Source organism: Alosa sapidissima, chromosome 13 (genome assembly GCF_018492685.1).
Source record: "Alosa sapidissima isolate fAloSap1 chromosome 13, fAloSap1.pri, whole genome shotgun sequence".
Taxonomy (NCBI): domain Eukaryota; kingdom Metazoa; phylum Chordata; class Actinopteri; order Clupeiformes; family Clupeidae; genus Alosa; species Alosa sapidissima.
The window spans coordinates 27,740,390-27,765,634 of record NC_055969.1 but is presented as its reverse complement, the minus strand read 5'-3'; the positions used below and the strand labels follow the sequence as shown (position 1 = coordinate 27,765,634).

Genomic DNA, 25,245 nt, shown 5'->3' with positions numbered 1-25,245 from the left:
ATGCATTTGGAGATGTCTGGGCCGAACAGGGACACTCTTGATATGAGACGAGCTTTTTGCTCTGCAGTTCCATTAGCTCGTGTTCTTTCCTGGGTTTTTTCCTTTACATACCTTGTGCAGCCGTTTCTCTGTCTGACTGATGATTAAGGTAGTTCAGTAGGCACATTCAATCCCTTTGAAACATTCCACAGCTTTTACATTTTCCATAAACTAATTGGGACAATGTTACCGTCCGATAGTCTTTGTTCACTGAGAAGTAATTTCAAAAGTTATATCAGAGGTAGAAAGGTTAAGGATGGGGCACATACATGTTGTTTAATGCAATTCCTGTAATAAATCACAGTGAATTAAGTGCTAGTGTTATCCTCAAGATACTGTAGGTACTGTATGTTCATGCATGCCAGTTCATGACAGGGGATAAAGCTTGTATTATATGACTTTGTATGTACATGTAAATGTTTGTACCAACTCACAAGTCATACATGATCTGTGAGAAGGACAGAGAGAGATAAAGACCGATAAAGAGATGCTGTTTTGAGGTTCTCAAGTGTTCTGCATACAGATATTTATTTCTGTCTCAGACATTCATCTTCATTTTGTTACACTTGTTCAGATAATTTTATGCAGCAAATTGAAATCTAGATGATACATTATCTGTGAATCATTTGCCTAGATGACTACATGCTCTGGTTTAAACAAGCCTAAAAATCCCTTACTGGTTGGCACTGTGCAAAAACATGCAGACAAAGTCCTTTACCAAAAACATCTATGACTTAAATACACAACTGAAACAGCACATGGAGATAAAGGTCATTCCCTGAATCACTATTGTCAGCATCAGTGCACCAGTATCCCCCTACTCCACTGTATTTGCATTCTGCAGTCTGCTGCACTCTGCAATAATACGCCTGCATCTTTAAGATCTTTAATTCAGGTCTCTGCTCTTTACTCTGAGATCAAATGCCACTGAGGCAGGACTTCAGGGCTGAAAAGGGCAAAGACAAAATTGATGATATGAGCCTGTGCTTTCTGCCTCACTCTACTCCCCCTTCACTGCATATGATCCTCACTAGGGGTCGACCAATTATTGGCCTGGCCGATTATTAGGGCCGATATTTAGCCTTTTTATAATAATTGGTATCGGTCATTTTTTCCACCGATAAGCCGATATTGAAATGGATAAAGGATGAAACGCGCTACTTTGTCTGTAAAGCGTCTCTCACTCCCTGCATTTGCTACTCTGTGGTCAAGAGCATTGTCCCGCCCACTACACCGTCTGATTTGTTTGTTAGCACGAATGCAGCCAATCAGGATCGAAGACTGAACACAGACAAAGTTTAGGATTCTCACTGAGGCAGACTGGGCTTCAGCTGTAGCCTACGGAGCTATATTTCGAAGGTAAGGAAGGTACCTTACATTGCTGAAGTTGCAGTGAATCACAATCATCTACACTGAAGTTACAAAAACACCACTTTGTAAGCTATTGTCTCTTTGATCCGGATCAATAAGTAAAGCACCCACTTCCTTCATTTAGCGAATTCCCGATTGATGCACGTTACTGATGCTGTTTACTAGTTATCCCACAAACTCGGGTGCTGCGTGTCGGGAGTTCTCTGCCTCCGCCTCGTTCGTTAATTGTGAATAACGGGACACCTCGGCGAACATAGTAGCCTACAGACAAGTCCTAAATTATACGATAGCGAACGTCAAAAAGTCTAATTGCTACTTTTTTAAAACGGACTGTCAGAAAAGACTACATGCACCCAGGGCCAACCGTAATTTAATCCGACCTGAACAAAATCGCGTCCTGAGTTGGCTATTAACGTGCCTTTTAGGCTCTCAAAAGTGTAGTTTATAGCCTACACATGGACACAAATTGCATGCTTAAATCGCCTAAGAACTATTACTGTTTTGTTAAACTATTCAACCGTAACACTTGCCATCACGCATGCACCTCTTCCTCTCCCTCTCCCTCTCGTGCACTCACACACACGATGGCAAAGCATCCTCTTTGTGACAGGTCCCTTAACAAGCACATAGCCCATTGTGCAGGCCTACTCCACGAAAATAATTGCTATCACTCAGCTCTTGGATTAACATGATACACAGGATTTACACTTGCAAAGTGATGCAAGTTGATAGACAATTGTGTATCAAAAGAAGAAAGAAAAGTTTGCATAATTTCCTAGTTTACTATCTACCCCCCTTTTTGACAACTGACATATCGGTTTTACATATCGGTTATCGGCCTCCTATTTTGGTAATAATTGATATCGGTATCGGCCCTGAAAAAAACATATCGGTCGATCCCTAATCCTCACATACCTTCTCCAGGTCCTCCATGATGAGGTCTTGCTCCCGGCCCCTCCCAGATGACTCACTGCTGTTGTGCCGCAGGCTCTTCCCATTGGGCTGCCTCCGCCCTGACCCCGGCACTGGCCCTTTGGCCATCAGCGGGTTTGCCGGCAGCACGGCGTTCCCCTGGACCCTGTGCGAGTAGGTGTTCCTACGCTCCAGGTCCGCCGAGCAGAGCTGGAATTTGAACGCGGCCTGGAAACCCCTGCGGAAGTTCTCGTTGAAGAAGCCGTAGATGATCGGGTTGATGCTGCTGTTGAAGAAGGCGAGCCAGTGGGCGAGCGGGTACACATAGATGTTGATGACGCGGTGCTGCCACTCCGTCAGGCTGGCGTAGTCGCTCAGCATCATCAGCGCCCACAGCGGCAGCCAGGAGAGGATGAAGAGGAGCGCCACGATCAGCAGCATCTTCACCACCCTCTTCTTCTTCCTCGACACCGCCTGCCTGTTCTCAGGCCTGGTCTTGTTGCTGCCCCCCGAGCCTGAATAGCCTCGGGAAGCTGGGACGGACGTCCGGCACAAAGTTACGCCAATGCGGGCGTACATGATGACGATGAGGGTGAGAGGTGCCAGGTAGATGTTGGTGAAGAGGACGGTGGTGTAGATCTTGCGCATCTCCTGGTTGGGCCAGTTCTCGCGGCACCAGTAAAATGAACGTGTCTCGTTGCCATTGCCAAGAAGAATGGAGACTCTATGCTCCCTGGTGACCTGAAGCATGATACCCGATGGACACATGATGGCGATGGCCAGCACCCAAATAATCACAATGATCAAAGTTGAAGTTGAAATGTTTAGCTTCTGTCTGAAGGGATAGACAATACAGCGAAACCTGAACGACAGAGAAATAAAAGTTTAGAGGTATTATGAATTGCTTTAGTCACTTACTATACCTAAAACCACAAATAGATACAGTATAAATTGTGTTTGTTTATATTAGGTGGGCTTACCTATCCACTGCTATGGCCACTAGAGTGAAAACGGATGCAGAGACCGATATGCCCTGGACCATTCCACTCAGCTTACACAATAGACTACCAAATGGCCAGCCTGCAACAGAGGAGGACAATCACTGAGCTCATGGCTACAGGTTCACATGGTATAAATGGTAGTAGGTGGGTAAACGTGTGAAGAGAATCCAAAACAAATCTTCAATCCACTTGTAAGGGGCACAGTAGTGATATTACAGCAAAGTGTGTGTATTTGTGTGCACAGGTATTTGTCTATAAATGTCAGCTTCAAAGGGGTCTCCTCAGGTTAAGAGGGCCTAAAAGTGATGAAAGAATGACACTAAAGTTGAACCCTGGTTTACACAACAACAGGTCTCTGATGACCTCTAAGTGGCAACCAGTGTTGTTAATTTTATATGAACTCACAAAGCTCAAAGGGGCTACAGCGTGGTGTCAGCATGAAGCCATGCTACTCTGATGTTGTGTAACTATTCCTTCTGACAGTGGATCTGGCAGATGGTATATCACTGCTCACCAACCAAGCGTGAGAAACAATGAAATAATGACTTCACGTCATTGTGGTGCGAATACTTCAGTGATGCAGAAGTTCTAGTGAATGCATTCATGATTTTTCCATGTTTTCTGGTAGATGAAAGAGTGATGCTTTGCAATCAGATATGAGCCACTGACCTGTAATGATATTGTCAACGAGGGTGGTTGGCATGCAGAAGATGCCCACGAGCAGGTCACTGATGGCCAGGTTGAGGATGAAAAGGTTGGTGACAGTCCGCATGTTTCTGCTCCTCAAAATGATGAAGCACACCATTCCGTTTCCCACCATGCACATGAGGAAGATGAGGAGGTACGAGGTAATAAAGATGGCTGCCACTGAGGGCTTGTGAAGGTAGAAGTCCACGTAAGTGACATTTGAAACAGTGTCCATATGGGCCATGCTGTCAGAATCAGAGTAATTCTGTGAGGTCCCAGTCTGGAGATATGTGGTGGGGAACAGTGTAGAATTCAGCTCAATTCGCAGCGCCATTGTAGACCCTGGAGACATTAAGTCAGTCAGAGATGGATAGAAAGGTATTTAAGAACCTCACAATTTGATTCTGTCAAATCTATTTCCTTTGGCTCCATGTAGCAATGCCAAATCACGAGTCCATCTGATCCTAGCTCCAAGTTGAGAAAACACATTTCAACTTTTTGGAGACTTATGATTTGTAACCCAGAAAAAGGATGTGAAATTTAATTGAACTAAAGACAGTGCAGACTTATGATTTGTAACCCAGAAAAAGGATGTGAAATTTAATTGAACTAAAGACAGTGCAGACATCTTTTTTATAATCTTTAAACTGTGTTCAAGTGTTAATAATTTATTTACAAAATAATATATTTACACAATCATAAAATGCTAGAAGCTAGAGGCAAGCGAAACTCACACAGATTCAGTTCTATGTAATGAAAAATAGACCTGTATCTTATTGCCCTCCTTTAGGTAATTACATGTAATTAATGTGACTTTATAATTATGTGAAACCCTCCTCACCCCAAACATCTTGTAAAACATTACTGTCCAGGGCATCAAAAGTGGTATCACATCAGAATTCACTTCACTTGGATTCTCTCTGATGTGTTGTCTTCCAGGGCCTCGGATATAGTTTTTACTGATACATCTATCAACCAGTTTCTCTGGTAATGAATGAGCCAATGAGCAGGTCATAATAGATTATGCAGCTTATATATATCAGACTACAGAGGTCCTCCACCGGTCAATGCATATGATCAATACCTCATTCCAAAAGTCATCAAGCAACCATGAAAAGAAGAACAATGGCAATTTCATGGTACTATACTGTAACTCAATTTTATAAGACCCAGGCCTATGGATATAGGGTTATATGAAACAGGTGTGATCTAGAGAATGACTATTGTTTTATATAAATCATATAAATATTGACAAATTTAGTAACCAATACTAATACTCGCATTACACCTGTTCATCAAGAACTACAGCAAAACTGCCAATTTAAGGGAACATTAACAAGACTCAACTGTATTCAGTAAAACCTCTGCAAAGCCATGGAAAAAAAGAAAGATTGTCTGATGAAAGCTTCAGGTTCAATTCAAAGCTTTGTACTGTTTTTCTTAGGCATGATTTTATATTTTATAAAAATGATCAAGCGTTTTAAACACTTTAAGTTACATAAATTAGTTTTTTTGTGATTTTCTTATTGTTACTGTGCATTTTCTTTTGTTATTTCATGGTATTTTGCTGTCAGTGGGGGCTTTTGCATGTGGAACTACAGGTGCATAATCTACATACTATGGTGTCTTGATAATGTATGTTGTGCCTTCTTCAACACCATGATGCTCCTTGAGTTGACAGAAATGAATGGTTAGTTTTTATTTTCACTTGTCTGCAAACAAGACACTATCTAATAGTATTTTACCATAGCACCATTCTCAGAGTGGTTGAAACATAAATTACATTTTGAAACATATATGCCTATTGCTTACTTCCAGTGTTACATTAACAGCAATATAGCAGATCTTGAAGTGTGACCATGCTGAATAACATTTCATCTTTTTCTATATAGTGAAATTTAAAATGAATTTTCAGATACTGCAAGTGCTTGGCTGACCTGAGCTGAGTGGGCATAAAGGTGTAGGTAGGTGTAAATCCCAGCAGCACAACCTAGAAATATCTACAACCTTGTATTTTTAAGATGTGATTACTCTCTACATTATATCTGCTGATCTGAGAGCTTGTGAAATATTTTGACAGGGAGGACTCTTGCTCAAGACTTTCACCCAAAGGGGTAAAGCAGTGAAGATACAGGGGTTGAGAGATTATGACATTTAGAGTTCTAGGGAGTCCAAATAAAAACGGACATTTCCTCATCCTGCATGGTGTCTCTCTCAGGTAAACCCAGAACTAATGTTTTACAGGTACCCCTTGGTTTTGCAGTGAATGCTGAATCAGCTATTAAGGTCAGCTTATTCCCAAGTTGTTGTGGAGTGGTACATTACATTCAATTAAAATATGTGAATCAGTCAACCAGTGCACAAAACATCGGGGATGTCTCCACTGCACTGTAGTGTGGCATTAGCGAGGACAGTCTCAAGCTCACCCAGAAGGGCTTGGTGCACAGATTACCACTAACGTTAAAAGCCCCTAAAGACCTGCTGGCTGGAACAGCCAGATAAGACCTGCTGCCTTTAATGGGCAAAGAGCAGGAAGAGGAGAGGTGTGCCAGACCATTGGTGCCACAGGCTTTCCTATACTGATGGGCCAGGCAAATACATCTTTTAGCTCCTCTGTGACAACTCAAGTGTAAGCAGTTGGCGTGTATTGCAAGTGAGGAGATTCAACACTGTCAATACTGCAATTTGCTGATACTGAATCTGCTATTCACTTAGCTATTGAAACGTGCTATTCACGTCAATCGGTGCAGTTTTAAGTAAGACCACACAAATGCATGCATAAGATACTGACTAGCCTCAAGATATCATTAAATGTCTATGCTACTATGGAGAAGGTCCCTGCAGACAAGCCGAAGCAACAAGGCCTACAAACATGACTGATCCCTCCCACCACCTTTTTGCCTTCTTCCATATGGAAGAAGACTCAAGAGCATTTGCAAAAGGTCTGCCGGACGGAGCTACAGCCCCTCAAGCTATCAGAACACTATCAATTTGCTGCCCTCTCCTCCAACACCATGGGATTGTACAAACGAATGCCTCCACAAATGTACCAGCACTTTCTCTAAACATTTCTACCTGTTTTTAACTATACCAGTGTTTATGCTACCATGCAGTACACAAATCAATGGGTCATCCCACGTCAATTCAACCAGCTCTGGTTGAATTGACGTGGAATGACCCCAATGCACTAGCACTTTCTTTTTAACACAACTTTTCTGCTTTCACACGTGTCTGTTTTTATGTATGTCTGACTTTAAATGTTCTGATTGTAAATGTGACTGATTTTATATGGGTGTTTTAATGTATCAAAATATCTAATTTCATACCCCATGACATTTTGTAGGTGGTGCTATGGAAGTGACCAATTAATTGATTATTCGGCCTATCCAAGAAAGAGATTTCTATCTTTCATTTAACTGATATCCCAGGTTGTTTAACCCTTTACTGTCTATGCCTTTCTAGTTGTGAAAAAACAGCTGAGGCAATGGCTACAGTAGTTATCAAATAAACTGCTAATTATAAATTCTAAATAAAGCACAAATATAGTTACAAATATATTGTATTGTCTTTGTCTTTTTTCTCTGAGTAAGACCTCTGCTTGCTCTTGGGTGCTCCTTGTTGGTGCCCCCCACCCAATCCCAATCCTCCCCCACCTTTTTTATGCAGCCCTTGCCACTTAATCTACTAAACCCCTCTTCTACTGCACTTTTTACCCCCCCCCATTAATGCACAAATAGGCTGACACCAGACATAATTTCACTGCATTTCTTACTTCCAGTAACTATATGCATGTGACAATAAACTTCCTTGTATCCTTGTATCCTTGTATCCTCTGCTCAATAACTGAGCTTTGGCCAGTAACTTAATGGATATCACTGCAGTGAAGGACTGTAAAAAGAAATACACAACAGCTTGCCATCACTCCTTATTCAACTGACATTCCTCTCTCCAGCTTAAACATACCTACAGATTCCAATAAAAAACCTCTATTATCTGCCTCAATTGCATTGTTACATTGATCTTTTTTTCAGCATGCATGTGCCAAAATGTTGGATGGTGATGAATCAATTCAATATTAGTACATAAAAAGTTGATCTGACTTCACACAACCCACGTTTCCATGAAAGGCCTGCAACTTTCAAATGTGTTACTTTTCATGTGCTTTCTTTAGGGTTCAAATGAATTCCCTTATTTAACAGAATGTCCACAGAAAATGGTACCTGTCAACTGGCAAACATGAAACTGACATTCATGTCCCGACCAGTAGGCACGGCTGAAGTGCCCTTGAGCAAGGCACCTAACCGCTCACTGCTCCCCGAGCGCCGCTGTTGCAGGCAGCTCACTGCGCCGGGATTAGTGTGTGCTTCACCTCACTGTACACTGTGTGCTGTGTGTGTTTCGCTAATTCACGGATTGGGATAAATGCAGAGACCAAATTTCCCTCACGGGATCAAAAGAGTATATATACTTAATACTATACTTATGTTCACAAATGTAGGAGATTCTTTGAGGACTTCAAAGCTTACTTTGGAGTAAGGCTGTAATGAAATGTACATCCGTTAACTAAACATCAGTGTATGTTGCTCATGATGATCATATTGTTTGGCTTTAACTAAATTCCCACTTGTTGGTTTTAAAAAAAAAACGTAATCTTTTGCTCTGTCCAACATTTTCATTTTCTGTGGGACTGCGAGTTTATAATATAAAAGACTTTCAATTGTGCGGTCAACATTTTTGCTGCCTAGTTCATATTGGATGTCCACACTTCATTGTGTGGGCCTACCACAAAAAAGAAACTGGATCTAAAGGCACCTTTTCATCCCCATACATAATGTGTGTGTGTGTGAACTATGGCAACCATTCTAGAATAGCTTTTTCATTCTCAGAATAAAAAGACAGAGGAAGAAGACCAGTTAGTGTCTGTGCCTATCTAAATGCCACTGAAGATGTTTTTTTTTTGTTGTTGTTGCACAAACTCAAAGTAATGATAACATTACTCGTAACACAAAAAAAACTTCATAAGAGACAAATGGCTCAGTCAGTGACTGAGTTAAAATATCAGTCAGTATATATTGCAGTTGGGTTTTCAACTTTTTGTGCAAATTTCACCAATCAAATAGTAAATTCTGGAGTGGAAACACTGGAAATTGTGGAATTACGTAGCATTGAAAACACATTTATTCACATTTAATCACATTTGTTATTTATGGGTTTCTGGTCCAATTACTCTGAGAAATGTAAGCTTTGGACCCACAGCTTTTCACAACTCTCTAGATTATGATCATGTCCAATTCAATTAGCATAAGACCACTGATGGGATCTTGCAAAGATTCATTTTCTGTAGTCAAATTTGAAATGTCCATAAATTAACGTAAAATATGCAAATTAATGCTAAAACCCAGCAAGTGAGGGCATTACCTGTGAGCCTGGTAACCTGTCACAATGTATCCGTATCTTGCTATCTAATCGTGTATAAAGCAAGTGCGATAGATGCAGGTTTTAAGCTCATCCTACACATTTCCAGGGCGCAGAGCATGTCAAAGAACTCAACTTCAATTTACTCCTTTCCCTGTTAAGTTCAGGGAAGCGCTTCCCTCAGACCATTCGGGTCCTCAACCTGTCAACCTGCAATCTCTTTTGCAACTTTAACCATTGTGCAATATAATGTATATTCTGTAGTGTGTTATATATATATATATTTTTTTTTATCATATTTATTATATTCAATCTTACTCTTTATATTTTTGATATCTTACATTTCTACCATTTTTTGCCTATCTGTTCTACTTAAAGAGTATTGCACAAGCATTTCACTGCATGCCATGCTGCTGATGGTGCATGTGACAAATAAGCTTTGCATTTGAACCTAACCTTTTCTCTTTGAGTTCTCCCAAACGGTTCATTCATTTGCACTGCGCTGAAGTGGATCTGTTCTCATACATAAGCTGCTGAAGAGTTCTGCTTCTGGCCACTTTGAACGCAGTCTGATTCAATTAACCCTTAAAAGAATTACCTACACCTTTAAAGGTCCAGTATGTAGGAAATAATGGAAAATAAACAATAACCATTTCAAAAATGATCACCATATGTTGTCAGAGAGTGAGGAAACACGATGAATTGAAGTAATGGCTTATTTGACAACATTACTCTAACCCGTGAAACCCCGTAAAACCCATGAAAAAAAATCAGTTACGGGGCGGAATCTCTTGGAATTTTCGTTTATGTTTTGAACGATTAATTCTAGAATAGCGTATTAATAATGGGCTAGCGCGTCCTCCTATTTGGGTTGCCAAATTAGCAAAGGCCAACTGTCAACAGCTGTCAGTTGTAGTCATGAACGCCTACAAGAGGCAGGCACATTTCCAAAATTAAAACAAGAAACAAATTAAGTGGACATCGGAGGAGCTTCCTGAGATGGTGACGTCTTCGTCAAACGAAGACAATCAAGACTGACGCAGAGCTGGCCATAGTTCTCCACAACAGGTAGCCTATGCTAAACTTCATCTGCATCGCTAACTTCAGCTACATATGTTACGTTGGTTAGAGAGGTATTTTTTGTTTTCACTGTTTCCGTAATGTGTAGCTGGGTCATGGTTGGAGAAACGTTAAAGCAGCTGCAGGTCAACTACGTTAGCTAAGTCTTCATTACATCTGGCAACCCAGAAGAGGCTCGCGTCTGGTAGTCTTCAGAACGTTCACCAGTGTTTTGATTTTGGCCAACAGAACGTTCGGTAACAATCCTACAAATCGCACCTTTAAGCTCATACATAAGTTGCTGAAGAAGCTAACAAATTCTAAAAATTAACATTCTAAAGAATATCTGGGTTCATTGAATTCAACATAGAATTTTAGAACCTTCAATTGTTGCGGAACTTAGAATGTTCAAAAACCTACACCTTTAAGCTCATACATAAGCTGCTGAAGAGTGCCTTTGGCCACTTTGAACGCAGTCTGATTCAATTATTCAAAACAGTTCTTCAATTTGCTCATTTGAGCTTGCCATGTATTTCCACTCACCAGTTGAAGACAAAGGTTCCACTAATGTCTAAAGTATGGAAATTATGTCAAATCAAACACATCTTCATATGTACTGTATAGCTTGTGTTAGACATCAACTGTCTTTTATTTTATTTTAGAGTTAAGCCATTAAGCAACATTACACAAAGCATGTGGGTAGCCTACATTATTAGACCTCACATACACACATCACACATTGCACACATTTCACTAGTAGCATGAACATTCACATAACATGTCAAATACAACATGAATATAGAACTCTTGCAGACTATGCCTGACATCACATCAGATTACTGAGCATTTTGAGAGAGAGAGATTTTCTGATTTTATCATTTCTTATTGCTTTATGAGGTAGGCTATAACCCAACTGTTTACAATGTGACCATTCTTAAAGCTACAGAAAAAAAGCTAATTGTGAACGACTTTCTTACCGTTTTAAGTCTTGCTTTATGACGATAATTGAATTTTCCAATACCGGATATGTAAAGATCAGACTTTTTAAGTAGGCTAGTTGTAGCACATGATGTAAGGTGTGCCTCCTCTCAGGCACCAAGACCCACTGCTTCACGCGCTCCAACTCCTCATGTAAGTGAATGCGCACTCTGTTCCCGCATGAGGACAGACCTCCAACGCTAGTGAGTTTAGGTGGTGAAGTGATGACGGTCTCTCTGAAACAACGGACTAGGCTATACACTCATGCAGGGGTCTCAAACTCCCGGCCCGCGTCCGGCCCATTTCGCGACCATCACTGCCCCCTACATGCTGTTCAGCTGAGACACCAGAAGTGTCCATGTTATTATGCTAAAGGTAAAAATGTCCTCATGCATTCTCAGGAGATTTATTCATCATTTAAGCACCTTTCTATTGAAACGATCAGAGATTTTTTTGGTGTGATAGATACTTCAACCTTCAAGTAGGCCTATGATTTTAATCCCAATTATATTTGCCAAGCTCTGATTTCACCACATACACAGGTGTTCCATGCAACACAAACGCAAATGGTCTCAAGATTTCTTATATTTTTCTAAGCTAATAGTTGCATAGCGTATCCTTGACTAAATGTGTTTGACACTGGTACTGGAAAGTGATGGTTGTCAGGGAAATTTTAAGATTTGACATGAATTGAAATAAGCTCGTCAAGGCTATAGATCATGCCTCAATGACTTCAAAGGTCCATGTATGATATGCCTTGTCCTGCTTTATTTGTCTAATTGTGTAACCATTCTGCTGCTGATGTGTGCTATTGTTCGACACTTTTCAGTGATAACCTCCAGATGCATTGACCAATACATCCATGTCAGTGTGTGTGTGTGTGTGTGTGTGTGTGTGTGTGTGTGTCTGTCTGTGTGTGTGTGTGTGGTTTCATTTAGAATAATGCCTGGATAATAGAAATTAGGGGGATGACTGCAATGGAAATTCACCATAAAAACATTAGAAAATATATGTTAGATATCAGCCCTGGTTCAAACAGAATAGACAGGTAACCGCTGAAAAATTAAAAATGACTCAATTACTTATGAGTTCTGGAGCAGCACAATCATCCACATATAGTACCACCACATACAGTATGAATATAGCCTACACACACACACACACACACACACATAAATATTAAATAACTCAGTTCTAGACCACCTATTCCTTAGCATGCATACTATACAGTACACGCACATGCACAGAATGTTGCTATTATATAATGACACCTGAAGCAATGTCAAATTGCAAGGTCATGAAGGTACACCACGGACAGTCTGGTTGAGGTGGTTTTGACTGTAGAGATCACATTCCCTCACCCCATCTGCTCCTATCTGGTGTCTCCAGTGAGGATCCTAATCTGGTCATGCATTCTGATGAACGCATCAGAGCCCAAGGACTATGCATATGCTGTCAACTCCAACTTTCAGTCATATCATCTCTATCATATCATCTCTTGCTTTGAGTAATTGTTTGAAGTCAAAGTGCAACATCCACAGAAATGTAATTGTATGATCAAACAAAGTTTTTAACTCAACAAATTGTTAAATCAAGAAATGACTTCTGCTGGCACTGCGGTTCATGAGAAAGCAACACGGATGAAAAATGGTATAGCAGCCTATGGATTTAATATCACCCAATGAATTTCTGCATAGTGACCAGAAAAAGAAGACGTGCTGCTGTGGATAATTATATCTTTTTTTAGCCTGAGAGGCATCATTAGTGAAATGCTGTGATTATTGAGCTAGCTGAAACTTCATTTGAATGTTTCCCTGAATAACTCAAAGACCCTAAGCTGCTGTAGAGAGATGGATTTTTGCCTAAACCATGAGCTTGGGAGCCTCTCTGATATGTCTTCATATTTCTGTAATACACTTCCTGCTATGTATTCTGAGCCTTTTTTCATCTATAGTGAACACAATATATTTGTTCTAGTGTAGTGAATAAGCATGCCACTGATAGACAGAAATAATATGCTACTGTTTTAGAACACAAAACACAAAAGATCCATATATAGAGGTCTACTCTATCAGCTCCTTCTTCATGTTACTTCAAAATATCTGTAACTTCTGGATTCTTGATTCTTGACATTACCCCACTGTCCCAAAATAATGCTGATGACAATCTAATAATAGGAGTGGCTGTGCTCATCCTCTATCTCTGTGCTCTGTGCAAACTTTCAGATGTAATTAGTGGGTTTGATCCAGCAAGACCACTATTGTTCTTCTTAAGTTTACTTTATTAGTGGGTTTGATCCAGCAAGCCCACTATTGTTCTTCTTAAGTTTACTTTATTAGTGGGTTTGATCCAGCAAGACCACTATTGTTCTTCTTAAGTTTTCTTATTAGTGGGTTTGATCCAGCAAGCCATGCGGAGCAAGCCCATTATTGTTCTAAGTTTACTTTATTTATAAGTGGGTTTCTAACCACTTAAGTGGGCCCCATTGAAATGAATGGCGGAATGTTCAGGATTCTAATTCTGAATGTGACATCACAGCTGTAATTGTTTAAGCTTGCACCTGGCAGAGTTCTGAGCCATCTGGCACTCTAATGGGCTGGGCTGGGCCAAAGATGGTTGATTACGAAGATACTTCATGAGAGGCCATTTCCTGTCCCTGGAAATTTATGCAAATAGGGTAGCAGTACACGCCCCCGCACATTTATGCAGTGATCGGGCTCTCTTTTTAACATTGAGGTCTATGGCAGAATCCAAGAATTTCCCAGAATTTGTCAAAGCCTTATTTTTCTGAGCAATGGATGCACATTTCGGACACGGTATCATGATCTCCAAACCCTCCTCCCTATTTCAGTAGAATGTCGTGATAGTATGACCCTCCAGTCGGGAGAAAATCAACATTAATGAAGGTGTACACCAAGTTTATTTTGTACTCCGGCTTGTCTGGCGTGGAACCGAGGCGTTCAAACGTAAGTCATACGTCAGTGACACGCCCCTGTGCAGGCGGGAACTGAACCAGAGCCCGTCTCTGACTGAACTCCACTTTGACCAGTATGTCTGACTTTCATGAATGAGGTACCGTTGGAATCCTCGAATGAAACCAAGTTCAATGCCTTGCCAGCACCAAGTGTAAAGGTCATGTAAAAAAGATGACAGAGCGCATCTTTTTTTAAAGCCAATCCATGTTCACACAGGTCATTAAAAAAAATATATACATTATCCAAATCCATTCAGCACAGTTCAATGCCTTGCCAGCACCAGTTGTAAAGGTCATTCGCGCTCTGCCATCTTTTTTTGAAGCCAATCTATGTTCATACAGGTCATTAAAAAAAATATATATATATTTTCCAAATCCATTCAGCCCAGTTCAATGCCTTGCCAGCACCAAATCATTTTTTAAAGTGAATCCATGTTCATTCAGGTCATTTAAAATATATTTATATTTTTTTCCCAGTCCATTCAGCCCAGTTCAATGCCCAGCTAGCTCCATTCAAACTTAGTCATATATACAGATGTTCATACAGGTCATTAAAAAAAAATATATATATATTTTCCAAATCCATTCAGCCCAGTTCAATGCCTTGCCAGCACCAAATCATTTTTTAAAGTGAATCCATGTTCATTCAGGTCATTTAAAATATATATTTTTTTTTTCCCAGTCCATTCAGCCCAGTTCAATGCCCAGCTAGCTCCATTCAAACTTAGTCATATATACAGATGTTCATACAGGTCATTAAAAAAAATATATATATATTTTCCAAATCCATTCAGCCCAGTTCAATGCCTTGCCAGCACCAAATCATTTTTTAAAGTGAATCCATGTTCATTCAGGTCATTTAAAATATATATATATTTTTTTCCCAGTCCATTCAGCCCAGTTCAATGCCCAGCTAGCTCCATTCAAACTTAGTCATATATACAGATGTTCATACAGGTCATTAAAAAATATATATATATATTTTCCAAATCCATTCAGCCCAGTTCAATGCCTTGCCAGCACCAAATCATTTTTTAAAGTGAATCCATGTTCATTCAGGTAATTTAAAATATATATTTTTTTTTTTCCCAGTCCATTCAGCCCAGTTCAATGCCCAGCTAGCTCCATTCAAACGTAGTCATATATACAGATGTATAGATTATAACATTGAGAAACACACATTCATTCAGATATTATGCACATCCACGCAACACTATTATTCAAGTTAAGTTACTTATCATTATACAACAATTGGGTTCTATGGAACTATTTATTTGTTTCTGATTGGCCGAGAGACGTTCCATGAGTTGGAATATCCCTGGACATTTCAACTCAGACTTTGCACAGCTAATAATAAATCACTCCGCGATACAATGCGAAGATTTGACACAATGTTCCCAGCTCTCCACTATTTCAAGCAATGGGTTACTTCTTAGCAAACCATAACGAAACAGTGCTTCACCACATCTGTGGATTAAACCACAGAGTCAACTCAATGTAAGTAAGATACAACATTTCTTTCAAGAAGACATGTAAACCACCAAGACCCGTAACGAGGGATCTGGAATGTTGGTTACCTAGCAACCAAGATGCTGTCTATTGAAAATAACTATTTTTTGATGCGTAAGAACGATGTCGAAATTAACATTTTTAAACAATAATGGGGTGTTGTCAGATTATTTAGTTTGTTGTAGAATTGTTGTATAAAAGCAATATAGCACTCGTGATCGTGGGATTGGTCATGGATATTCCCACGGGTGTTGTTCGGCCGTAGCCACGAGGCCGGAGGCCTCACTATAGATGAAAAAAGGCTCAGAATACATTGCAGGAAGTGTATTACAGAAATATGAAGACATATCAGAGAGGCTCCCAAGCTCAAACAACACCCGTGGGAATATCCATGACCAACTCCTCTCTCACTCGTGCTATATTGCTTAATTGCCCGGCAAGAAGTCGACAATCAATACAATTGTCTTGCCACGATCTGTGGAACTTACAGACAACGCTTAATTACTTAAGATTCTGTATGCTATTTAAAGCCGACCTAACGATGAGTCCCTTCATGACGGTGTGTTGCAATGCATTCTGGGTGCTGTGCTGTGATTCGACTGCTCATCACCTGACCCACCAAACAACGACGCTTGAACTGAACGTAGAGTAAAAATGAATCGCTACCAAGGCTCCAACACACTTACACCGTAGCATAATGAGGGTATCTACATGTAAACCGAAGCATTGAGAACTGTGTAAGTCTACAGGCAGTTTATTAAAAAGAAAAACAGTACCGTTCACGAGAGTAAAAATAAATCGCTACCAAGGCTCCAAATAGCAACACACTTACACCGTAGCATAATGAGGGTATCTACATGTAAACCGAAGCATTGAGAACTACACGGAATTCGAACGAATTTGATTGAAGACATGAAGAACGAACCCTTTTAGTTTGATGGACGTCCTTATCAGTCTATGGTCTAACTTATGAACGTGTCGGGTCAACGTCAACGATAAGTAAGTTAGGCTAACGTACAGGGGCATCGCTAGCTATTTAAAACATTCGGGGCTAGAGCCCAGAACTTAGAGACGTTTTTGTTCGGGGGTTTCTCCCCCGAGAGATTTTGAAAATCGGGCTGATGAACATGCAATTTTAACCTACTTTGAGAATGAAAAGGAAGGCCAATTGTAATGACTCACGTCACGGCATTCTGAATATTTTGATGTTTAAAGACCGTGTAAGGAGAACGTCTCTTCTGCCAAAGTGCACCACATACAAATATTAAAATAGCCTGTAGAATAAACATCGTCATGCACCTCTGTCAAGTGCACAGGTGTGAGCGTTCGTCTCGGGATAAACATTTGGACGTCATCCCCTTCAATTAATGGGCTATGGGTGCCTTGAAAGCAATGCATTTGGGTTGTGTAGGCTATCACAAACTTTTGCCCAAAGAAAAAGTTCCATTCTGTCAAAATCAAGCCCAACATGCATTGCTTGGAAGCCCCCTCAAACGAGGTCAGGTTTACCATATTTACTGCGCATGCGATTCAATAGTAAATCACGATATATTGAAACTGAGCTGATCGAAATGTCCTCCTGGGTTGTGGGAGATGATGACACACTGTGAGTTTCCACTTCTTGTCCCTGCTCTGCCCTTTTTTTTCTCTAAAGAAACTTCTAATATCCAGTTGTCCTTCAGTACACTTATTTCGCTAAGGCTAGTTAGTAGAAGCACGAAACAGCAATGCGTAATAGCGTAGAGGAGAATTGAAATTGCAACATTTTGCAACAAATGATTCCCAGATCACGTCAGATTTTCTTGCGCTGCTGTTAATGCACACAATGGACACAAAAAACAAAAGTCTCTTCTACAGGGCTATTTATTTCATTCACGATTAGAGTTTTTGTTGTTGACGGCCCGTAGATCCGGGGCTATCCCCAGAGGATCCGGGGCTATAGCCCCGAATGCCCAGGTCTAACGACGCCACTGCTAACGTAAACGTTAGCTATTTGCTGTTGTCGTATGCTTTACGTGATGGCCATTCATCACACTGTTTGGATGTTACTTACTTGGCATTCTGAATCAGAATGACCTTAGCTCTCAGTAAGTTACAGTTTATTATAGTCATGTGATTTACATAAAGTAGTAAACAACAGTAATGTTAAACGTGTCAACAAGTTAGATTCTACCCCACGAGCCACAATAGGGAACGTTCAAGTAAGTGTTAGCACATATACAAACCTATTAATGTTAGCTAACATGCTAAGCATTGAAAATTAATGCGTTAGCAATAGCCACAGCTTTTTTTGAGCTGACAAGCGTTAAAAATGCATGGAAATGCTTTAAAAACGTAATCAGCAAAATTGACTCACTTCTTAAGACCCTTGGTATGGTGTTACAACGATGTGGAGTTGAAATGTAAATTGTTAGTATGGTTTTAATGTGTAAACACACCAACCGCGATTTTGCAATGAAGTGAATGGAGTCATTTTAGGTACTACTTTCACGAGGTCTGTAGTTCTGTCAAAATGTATCTTATCTTTGAACAGACTACATGGTTATCTTCCTCAGACTTCGTAGATGTAGTTACTACAATTTGGAGGCGAAATTCGAAGTGTAAATATGGTTTAAAGGCCGTGTTGCAGGGTTCATTTCCCAACGAATTTGCACAATTTGCTTGTTGGTAATAAACATTTAAACTGTTATCCATTGTATTTGATGATGTTGGGTATGACAAAACGGAATATAATACGAAAAAGCAGGTACTATTTCACAGGTTTTGAAGTGATTCTCCTTTCCCCCACAACGCATTGCATTACGTCACCTTGGGGAGGCTACAGACCAAAGCCCACCTTGAGACCCTTGAGAGTAACGAGAGAGAGTAAAGAGAGACGAGTAAGGGATTGTTCAGCAGTAGATATCGCAGATTATAGATAAATAGATAGGCTATAGATAGCCTAGATATGTATATAGACAGGTAGATAGATAGCTAGATAGATCATGTCATATGCTGACCAGCGGCCAAAATGCACTCGCTTCCCTAGTTACTGCAGCTCTCCACCACAGTTTCCATTGGGACGGCTGAGCCCACACAAGCACCTGCAAAACTGCGACTTGCCTATATTATCTCCCTCTTTGGTAAGCCGTACCCTGACGATGTCAATGGCAATCAATCACGAGCAGTAGTTATCGAAAATATTCATGCTGAAGACACGACCAGCCTAATCGGCGGTGGCTAGAAGCTAAGTTTGCAACAACTGGGGTGGCTCACAGGTGGGACTAAAAAGTTAGCCCATAGCTAGCTATCATGATGCTTTATATTCTGATCTTCTGACTAAGTTTGCCCGGTAGCCTACTTATCTGAACTAACGACATGATCACTATCACTAGATATAAAGAAAATGTTGACTTTCACTCGGTGCTGTTCACCGACAGTAACAAAAAAAGTGTCGTAGCGTTATAAGCATAATGCATTGAACTGAATAGGTGCATTATGTAGCCTCATAACGAGGCCTCTCAAATTCAGAAAATTGCATTAAACTAAAATCGGAAGACATTGTTATCTTTGTTAGACCATAGGGTCGTTGTCATATAAATGCTGTAACGACATTCGAAGTGTAAATACAAACTTTATGTTGAAAGTGTAACCGCGAACGTTTCCCATTGGAATGAATGTAAAACATACCCTCCAAAACGAGACCTCCTGAAATTCAGAAAAATTAATAAATTGATATCAGGCACCGTTATTACCATTGGTAGACCATAGGGTAGCTGTGATATAAATGCTGTGACGAAATTCGAAGTGTAAATATACAAACTTTATGTTGAAAGTGTAACCGCGATGTCCATTGAAATGAATGAGTCCCCAAAGTGACGTCATCACCGAATTGCGTTAAAAAAAAACGCTAATGCTAAAAACAACAAAAACTGGCATTTAACACCATTTGGTGACATTTATTAAAATGATATACATATATTGAGTGCTTTATGTACCCATTAATCAACAGTGGTGGTTAACCTGCAACACAGGCTTTAAATGTGTAAACAAGACGCCTGATGTTTAAAATATGTTAATGAATGGGCACAGTATTATTGTGTACAGTAATGGGCTATCAGTAGTATGTAAACAGTTCGTGTTATGTGATTTACATAAACTAGTAAACAACAGAAATGTTAAAAGCTGGTATTGTGTTTTCTGAATTCTTACATTCAGGCATTCAAATGAAATGTAATTAAATAGCATATATTATATATACTCTATCAGTGTATGATGCTTGCATGAGGGAAACATCCCAAAACAACGGCACCCATATAATTGCTGTTGTTTTGAGAAGTATTTTTCATGCAAGCATCATGCAACAATGCAAAAACAATGAAACTATTAGTAAAGCAGTACTCTGATGTGCATGCTTTCACAAACTTTTGTGAACAATCTTAGCACTTTAAACATTGACTGTTTTGAAGTGCATGCATAGCAATATAGTATAAAAATAATAATAATTATGATCTCATTACAATTTGATGGGGGGTGGGAGGAGGGGGTGGGTTCATGTGCCCTATGACCCCAAAGTATGCCTTGACTGGGCCTCAGGTCAAAGAAGTTTGAGAAAGGCTGAGGTAGACGACAAAGCAGCAAGGAGGCGTCATGTGATCATTTAAACAAGTTTTATGACAAGGTCGATGAGGGTGGGAAAAATCGTACATTTCTGTGCAAACTTTGCCCGCACTTCAGTCACATTGTCTTTTAAGAAAATGCAGTCCATTTTTCGGTTCCAGCAGCCAACAACCTCAGAACTGATCCTTCAGGCCTCTCAGGAGGCGCTGGCCTTCTAACCTAGTGACCACCATAGCAACCAGCATGATTGCCCTAGCAACCAGCATAGCAACCACGATATTTATGCGTTTTAGCTTATTGGATGTTGCGTTAATGCAGATAACTCTTGATCCGTGTGCCTGATTTTCATAAATGAGGTACCATTGGAATCCTTGGATGAGGCCGAGTTCCATGCCCCTGATCAAACCCACTCTTGCAGTTCCTCGGAACCGCAAATCTAGTTTATTTATTATTCCTGTTCACCCACTTTTTGTACGAACTACTGCTCCTAGACCGTTTGAGCTATCGACGCAGTTCGAACTCCAAAAATTCAGGCCCGAACCGGTGTAGCTTGCTTGTTACTTTCGTGTAGCTGGCCCTTGTCGTTTTCGCGTTATTCCCGTTTTTTCGGCCCCATGAAATGAATGGCGGAATGTTCAGGATTCTAATTCTGATTGTGACATCACAGCTCTAATTGTTTAAGCTTGCACCTGGCAGAGTTCTAAGCCATCTGGCACTGTCTAATGGGCTGGGCTGGGCTGTCTGTGTATATGAAGGTGTGTGCATGTAACTTTTGACCCGTATGTCCGATTTTCATAAATGAGGTACCGTTGGAATCCTTGAATGAAGCCAAGTTCAGTGCCTTGCCAGCACCAAGTGTAAAGGTCATGTAAAAAAAGATCGCGCTCTGCCATCTTTTTTTAAAGTGAATCCATGTTCATACAGGTCATTTAAAAAAAAAAAAACTTTTCCCCGTCCATTCAGCCCAATTCAATGCCTCAGGCGGTGGCGAGTGGCTTCAGCTACATTATTATACACTGGCTCTAGCCTGCAAGTTTGCTTTGGATTTGATAGTTGGATTGACAACAAACTTATCTCAGAATGACAGTGGGAGCATTTTATTGTAATTAGTTAATTTACTCAAAACAAGATTCATGAAAACATTTCCTTTTATTTGGCCAACCATGAAGTGGGAATAGTGGCAATACTAAAGCCCAAAGTATGCTCCCGCGTCTGTGTCACGCGCACGCGGCACTGGTGAGCGTGTGACGAGAATTGCGTCATTTTTACAGCATGCGTTGCGTCTTTGAGTCGACCGAAAGTTGAGACCGCGTGTCACTTTGACGCGTAGACTGCGCATGTGTGAAATGGAACTGCTGTAAACACGCCCCTCCAGTAGGTGGAGCAGGTAGAGGAACAACGCTTAAAACGCAGCAAACCAGACAGAAGAAGACGTGTTGGTTGGGACTTGGTTACCATAACAACGATGAATGCTGCAAACGACGAAAGACTGGCAGAGGAGGTGAGGAGATACCCTCACCTGTACGACCCTTCCCTGCGGGAGTACAAGGACACTTTCCGGTGTCAGAACTCCTGGAGAGAAATAGCACAGACGCTAGGGAAGGATGAACAGGCATGTCTGCAGCGATGGAAAGTTTTGCGCGACAACTTTGTCAAAGCAAAAAAGAAGGCCAAGGGAAGGAGTGGTGGTGCTGGTGACAGTGTCAGCAGAGCCCCTGTCCTTGCACAGCTTGGCTGGTTATCCAGTTGCGTGAAACACCGCGACACGGAGTCAAACGTGCCACCTTTGGTAAGCGAATTCTTAAAACTTTGGCTGTTTATTTCTTTGTTTACATGGCTCTGTCTGATTATGTTGGAATACAACAAATCGTCAGTTATTAAGATATTTTGTCTCATGCTTTTTTGTATTTTATTTTTAGAACGACAGTGTCACCCTGGACACCAGCACGCTCGACACCACACTCGAGACCACACTCGACCCCGGTCTTTCGATTGCAAGCTCCATCCCTCCCTCTCCTGGTGCCGATGTAGAGCCAGTGTCAAGTCCACTGACACAGTCCACTGACACAGAATCGCCGGCTCCTGCTTCTTCATCCCCATGTCAGCCTGCAGCCGCAGCCACAACAGCGCACAGAAAGAAACGCAGGCGGGAACCACCGATGTCGGCAGTGCAAGTGGCGTTAACCACGCGTCTCGAGAGGCTCGATGCCAACATGTTGAATGAGGAGAAGTCATTCACAGACGACATTGGCAAGACGCTGTCGAGGATGCCACTGGTGACAAGGGGACAGTGCAAGATAGAGCTGATGCTGTTGGTCCAAAAGTGGTTCGAGCGGTGCCAGCTGGAGCCAGCAGAACAGTAGACCTAGCATAGCCTAGGCCTAATCATCCTTGGACGTTTATATTGTAAAGCATTTTTATTATGGGACTGTTCACATTTATTTTATTAAAAGCATGTTTATATTTCACATCCGTTGTCGTGTTGGTCCGTGTGAAAGAACAAATAAGCTAGGCGGTTTATAAAGAACATAGGCCTGTGGGATAATTATGAAAAGATAGGTGAATTCCCACCTGTTCCAGAAAGCATCATCGAAAGTCCCCATTAACACTTTGTTGATCGAGGTGCATTCTTGCCTGGCCCGGACATAATGCGTTATCATAATAATAAAGGAAATGTAGCTCAGACTACCTCCGGCTGCAGGTGCAGTCATTATCACCTATTCTTGAACAACGCTGAACTAAAACATCGAAAGTCCCCATTAACACTTTGTTGATCGAGGTGCATTCTTGCCTGGCCCGGACATAATGCGTTATAATAATAAAGGAAATGTAGCTCAGACTACCTCCGGCTGCAGGTGCAGTCATTATCACCTATTCTTGAACAACGCTGAACTGAACTAAAACATCGAAAGTCCCCATTAACACTTTGTTGATCGAGGTGCATTCTTGCCTGGCCCGGACATAATGCGTGATCATATGACATATAATGAACATGTTCTGAAGACAAAGAGTTGCTTCTATACTTTTATTGACACGTCATATTTACAGGTTTTTGCTTCATAGGCGAACTTTTTGGTGTGGCAGGTGTGAAGGCAATATAGGATACAATCAATTGAGGAGACCTCTGCGCACAACTCTATCTTGCCATGGCACTGCACCGTGCTGGGTTTGGAAAAATGTCTTAACATTGTCTCGCACCAACATTGCTGCTCGAGCTGCCCTCGCGGTACCGAGTCGCCGTGCCTCTAGGAGGCCGTTGTCACCAGTAACAACTTGTCGCCACTCTCCCGGCTGCACCTGTCCATCAGGTCGCTCGGTGTCAGCGTAGTTGGGTGGGTTGTACCGACGACCGTTTGAAACATCCGTACGTGTAAGGAAATTGTGTAAAGCAACACATGCCTTAACAATGTGAGTGGCATTGTTTACACTGCAGTCAATGGGCTTGCCCAGGATCCTCCATCGTGAGGCCATGATTCCAAATGCGTTTTCAATGATCCGGCGAGCCCGTGAGTGGCGATAGTTGTACACACTCTGATCTGCTCGAAGGTTATGGCCTACATAACATAAAAAACATTAGTGTTAAAAACCCATAGACTTTTCAGCATCCAGTTGAATATACAAATCATGAAGCAGTTGTAATGCACTTACCAGAGTATGGTCGCATCAAATTCAGATGCAGCGGAAAAGCAGCATCCGCCACAAACATGTAGGGGCTTGGAGTGTCTGTGCCAGGCAGTTTGGCTGGAGGTGGTAGACCCAAAGTGCCCTCGAGGATCCTTGCTCCATACTCACTTTCTTTGAAGACACCACCATCGCTTTCCCGACCATATGCACCAACATCCACCATTGTAAAGCGATAATGAGCATCGCATGTAGCCATCAGAACAATTGAATGTGTCCCCTTGTAATTAAAATAATCACTGCCGGCGTTTGGTGGGGCTTTAATCTGGACATGTTTGCCATCGATGGCACCTACACACAGAGGGAAGTTCCAAATTCGCCAGAAATCCTCAGCGATGTTAGCCCATTGTGCTTCAGATGGAAATGGCACGAACTCCGGCTGGAGACCTTTCCATAAGGCCTGACACACCTCGGGAATCAGCTTCGCCACTGTACGTGTTCCCAGCATGTAGTCAGCTGCAACTGCTTTCTGTGACGTTCCCGTACTCAGGTAGCGCAAAGTGACTGCCAGTCTCTCAGCTATACCAACAGGTGTGCTGTGAGTTCTGGTGGACGATAAATGGAGAGATGCGACGAACCAGCTCATCAAACTTTTCAGCAGACATGCGAAAGTATTCGTGGTGCTTCTCCTCATCTAACAGCCGCATCTTTTGCACATAAGTGTTGAACATTCCTTCCCTGGCTCTTCCTTCGTTCAGTGGTCGCACATCCCACCTTCTTCTCTTCTTCATGCGTTGCTCTTCTTCCAACAACAGCAACATGCAACACAGCTCCTCTTCTTCTTCTTCATAGGTCGACATGTTGACAGTACCACTGCACACCTGCTAAAATGTGAACTGTCTTCCTGCTTTTAACTTCTTCTTTGGTGGGAGTGTCCTACTTTCAGGCTCAACGTACCGCCCCCCATTGGCGGGGCAGAGTATCACAGTTCATTCGTAGTGCGCATGCGCTAACCTTAACAATTTAACGCGCATTCAGGACAGCAGAAATTGGAGTATGCTTCACGTCCACGGCAAAAAT

At 41.4% G+C, this 25,245-nt stretch overlaps 3 protein-coding genes across 3 annotated transcripts; 1 reads left to right on the top strand and 2 right to left on the bottom strand.

Annotated features, from left to right (window-relative positions):
* Positions 1 to 469: 469 nt before the first annotated feature.
* Positions 470 to 4,333, bottom strand: LOC121680220 (neuropeptide FF receptor 2). The gene is made up of 4 exons (XM_042059447.1): positions 3,993 to 4,333; positions 3,303 to 3,402; positions 2,326 to 3,184; positions 470 to 487 (listed from the first exon to the last, which is right to left on the bottom strand). The coding sequence occupies exons 1-4, from the start codon at positions 4,252 to 4,254 to the stop codon at positions 470 to 472; spliced, it is 1,239 nt and encodes a 412-aa protein (XP_041915381.1). The 5' UTR covers positions 4,255 to 4,333.
* Positions 4,334 to 21,962: 17,629 nt separating this feature from the next.
* Positions 21,963 to 22,964, top strand: LOC121680177. The gene is made up of 2 exons (XM_042059395.1): positions 21,963 to 22,333; positions 22,464 to 22,964. Exons 1-2 carry the CDS (start codon positions 22,010 to 22,012, stop codon positions 22,905 to 22,907), a joined length of 768 nt encoding a protein of 255 aa, XP_041915329.1. The 5' UTR covers positions 21,963 to 22,009; the 3' UTR covers positions 22,908 to 22,964.
* Positions 22,965 to 23,652: 688 nt separating this feature from the next.
* LOC121680566 (putative nuclease HARBI1) lies at positions 23,653 to 25,025 on the bottom strand. Its single transcript, XM_042059981.1, has 3 exons — positions 24,940 to 25,025; positions 24,193 to 24,770; positions 23,653 to 24,098 (listed from the first exon to the last, which is right to left on the bottom strand). Exons 1-3 carry the CDS (start codon positions 25,023 to 25,025, stop codon positions 23,653 to 23,655), a joined length of 1,110 nt encoding a protein of 369 aa, XP_041915915.1.
* Positions 25,026 to 25,245: the final 220 nt, after the last annotated feature.

Coding starts and splice junctions, on each gene's coding strand:
- LOC121680220 (XM_042059447.1), bottom strand. CDS start 4,254: ATGGCCCATATGGACACTGTTTCAAATGTCACTTACGTGGACTTCTAC. Junction 3,403..3,992: donor CGTTGACAATATCATTACAG/GTCAGTGGCTCA, acceptor CCTCTGTTGCAG/GCTGGCCATTTGGTAGTCTA. Junction 3,185..3,302: donor GTGGCCATAGCAGTGGATAG/GTAAGCCCACCT, acceptor TCTGTCGTTCAG/GTTTCGCTGTATTGTCTATC.
- LOC121680177 (XM_042059395.1), top strand. CDS start 22,010: ATGAATGCTGCAAACGACGAAAGACTGGCAGAGGAGGTGAGGAGATAC. Junction 22,334..22,463: donor AGTCAAACGTGCCACCTTTG/GTAAGCGAATTC, acceptor TTTTATTTTTAG/AACGACAGTGTCACCCTGGA.
- LOC121680566 (XM_042059981.1), bottom strand. CDS start 25,025: ATGTCGACCTATGAAGAAGAAGAAGAGGAGCTGTGTTGCATGTTGCTG. Junction 24,771..24,939: donor CGCATGAAGAAGAGAAGAAG/GTGGGATGTGCG, acceptor ATCGTCCACCAG/AACTCACAGCACACCTGTTG. Junction 24,099..24,192: donor TTTGATGCGACCATACTCTG/GTAAGTGCATTA, acceptor TATGTTATGTAG/GCCATAACCTTCGAGCAGAT.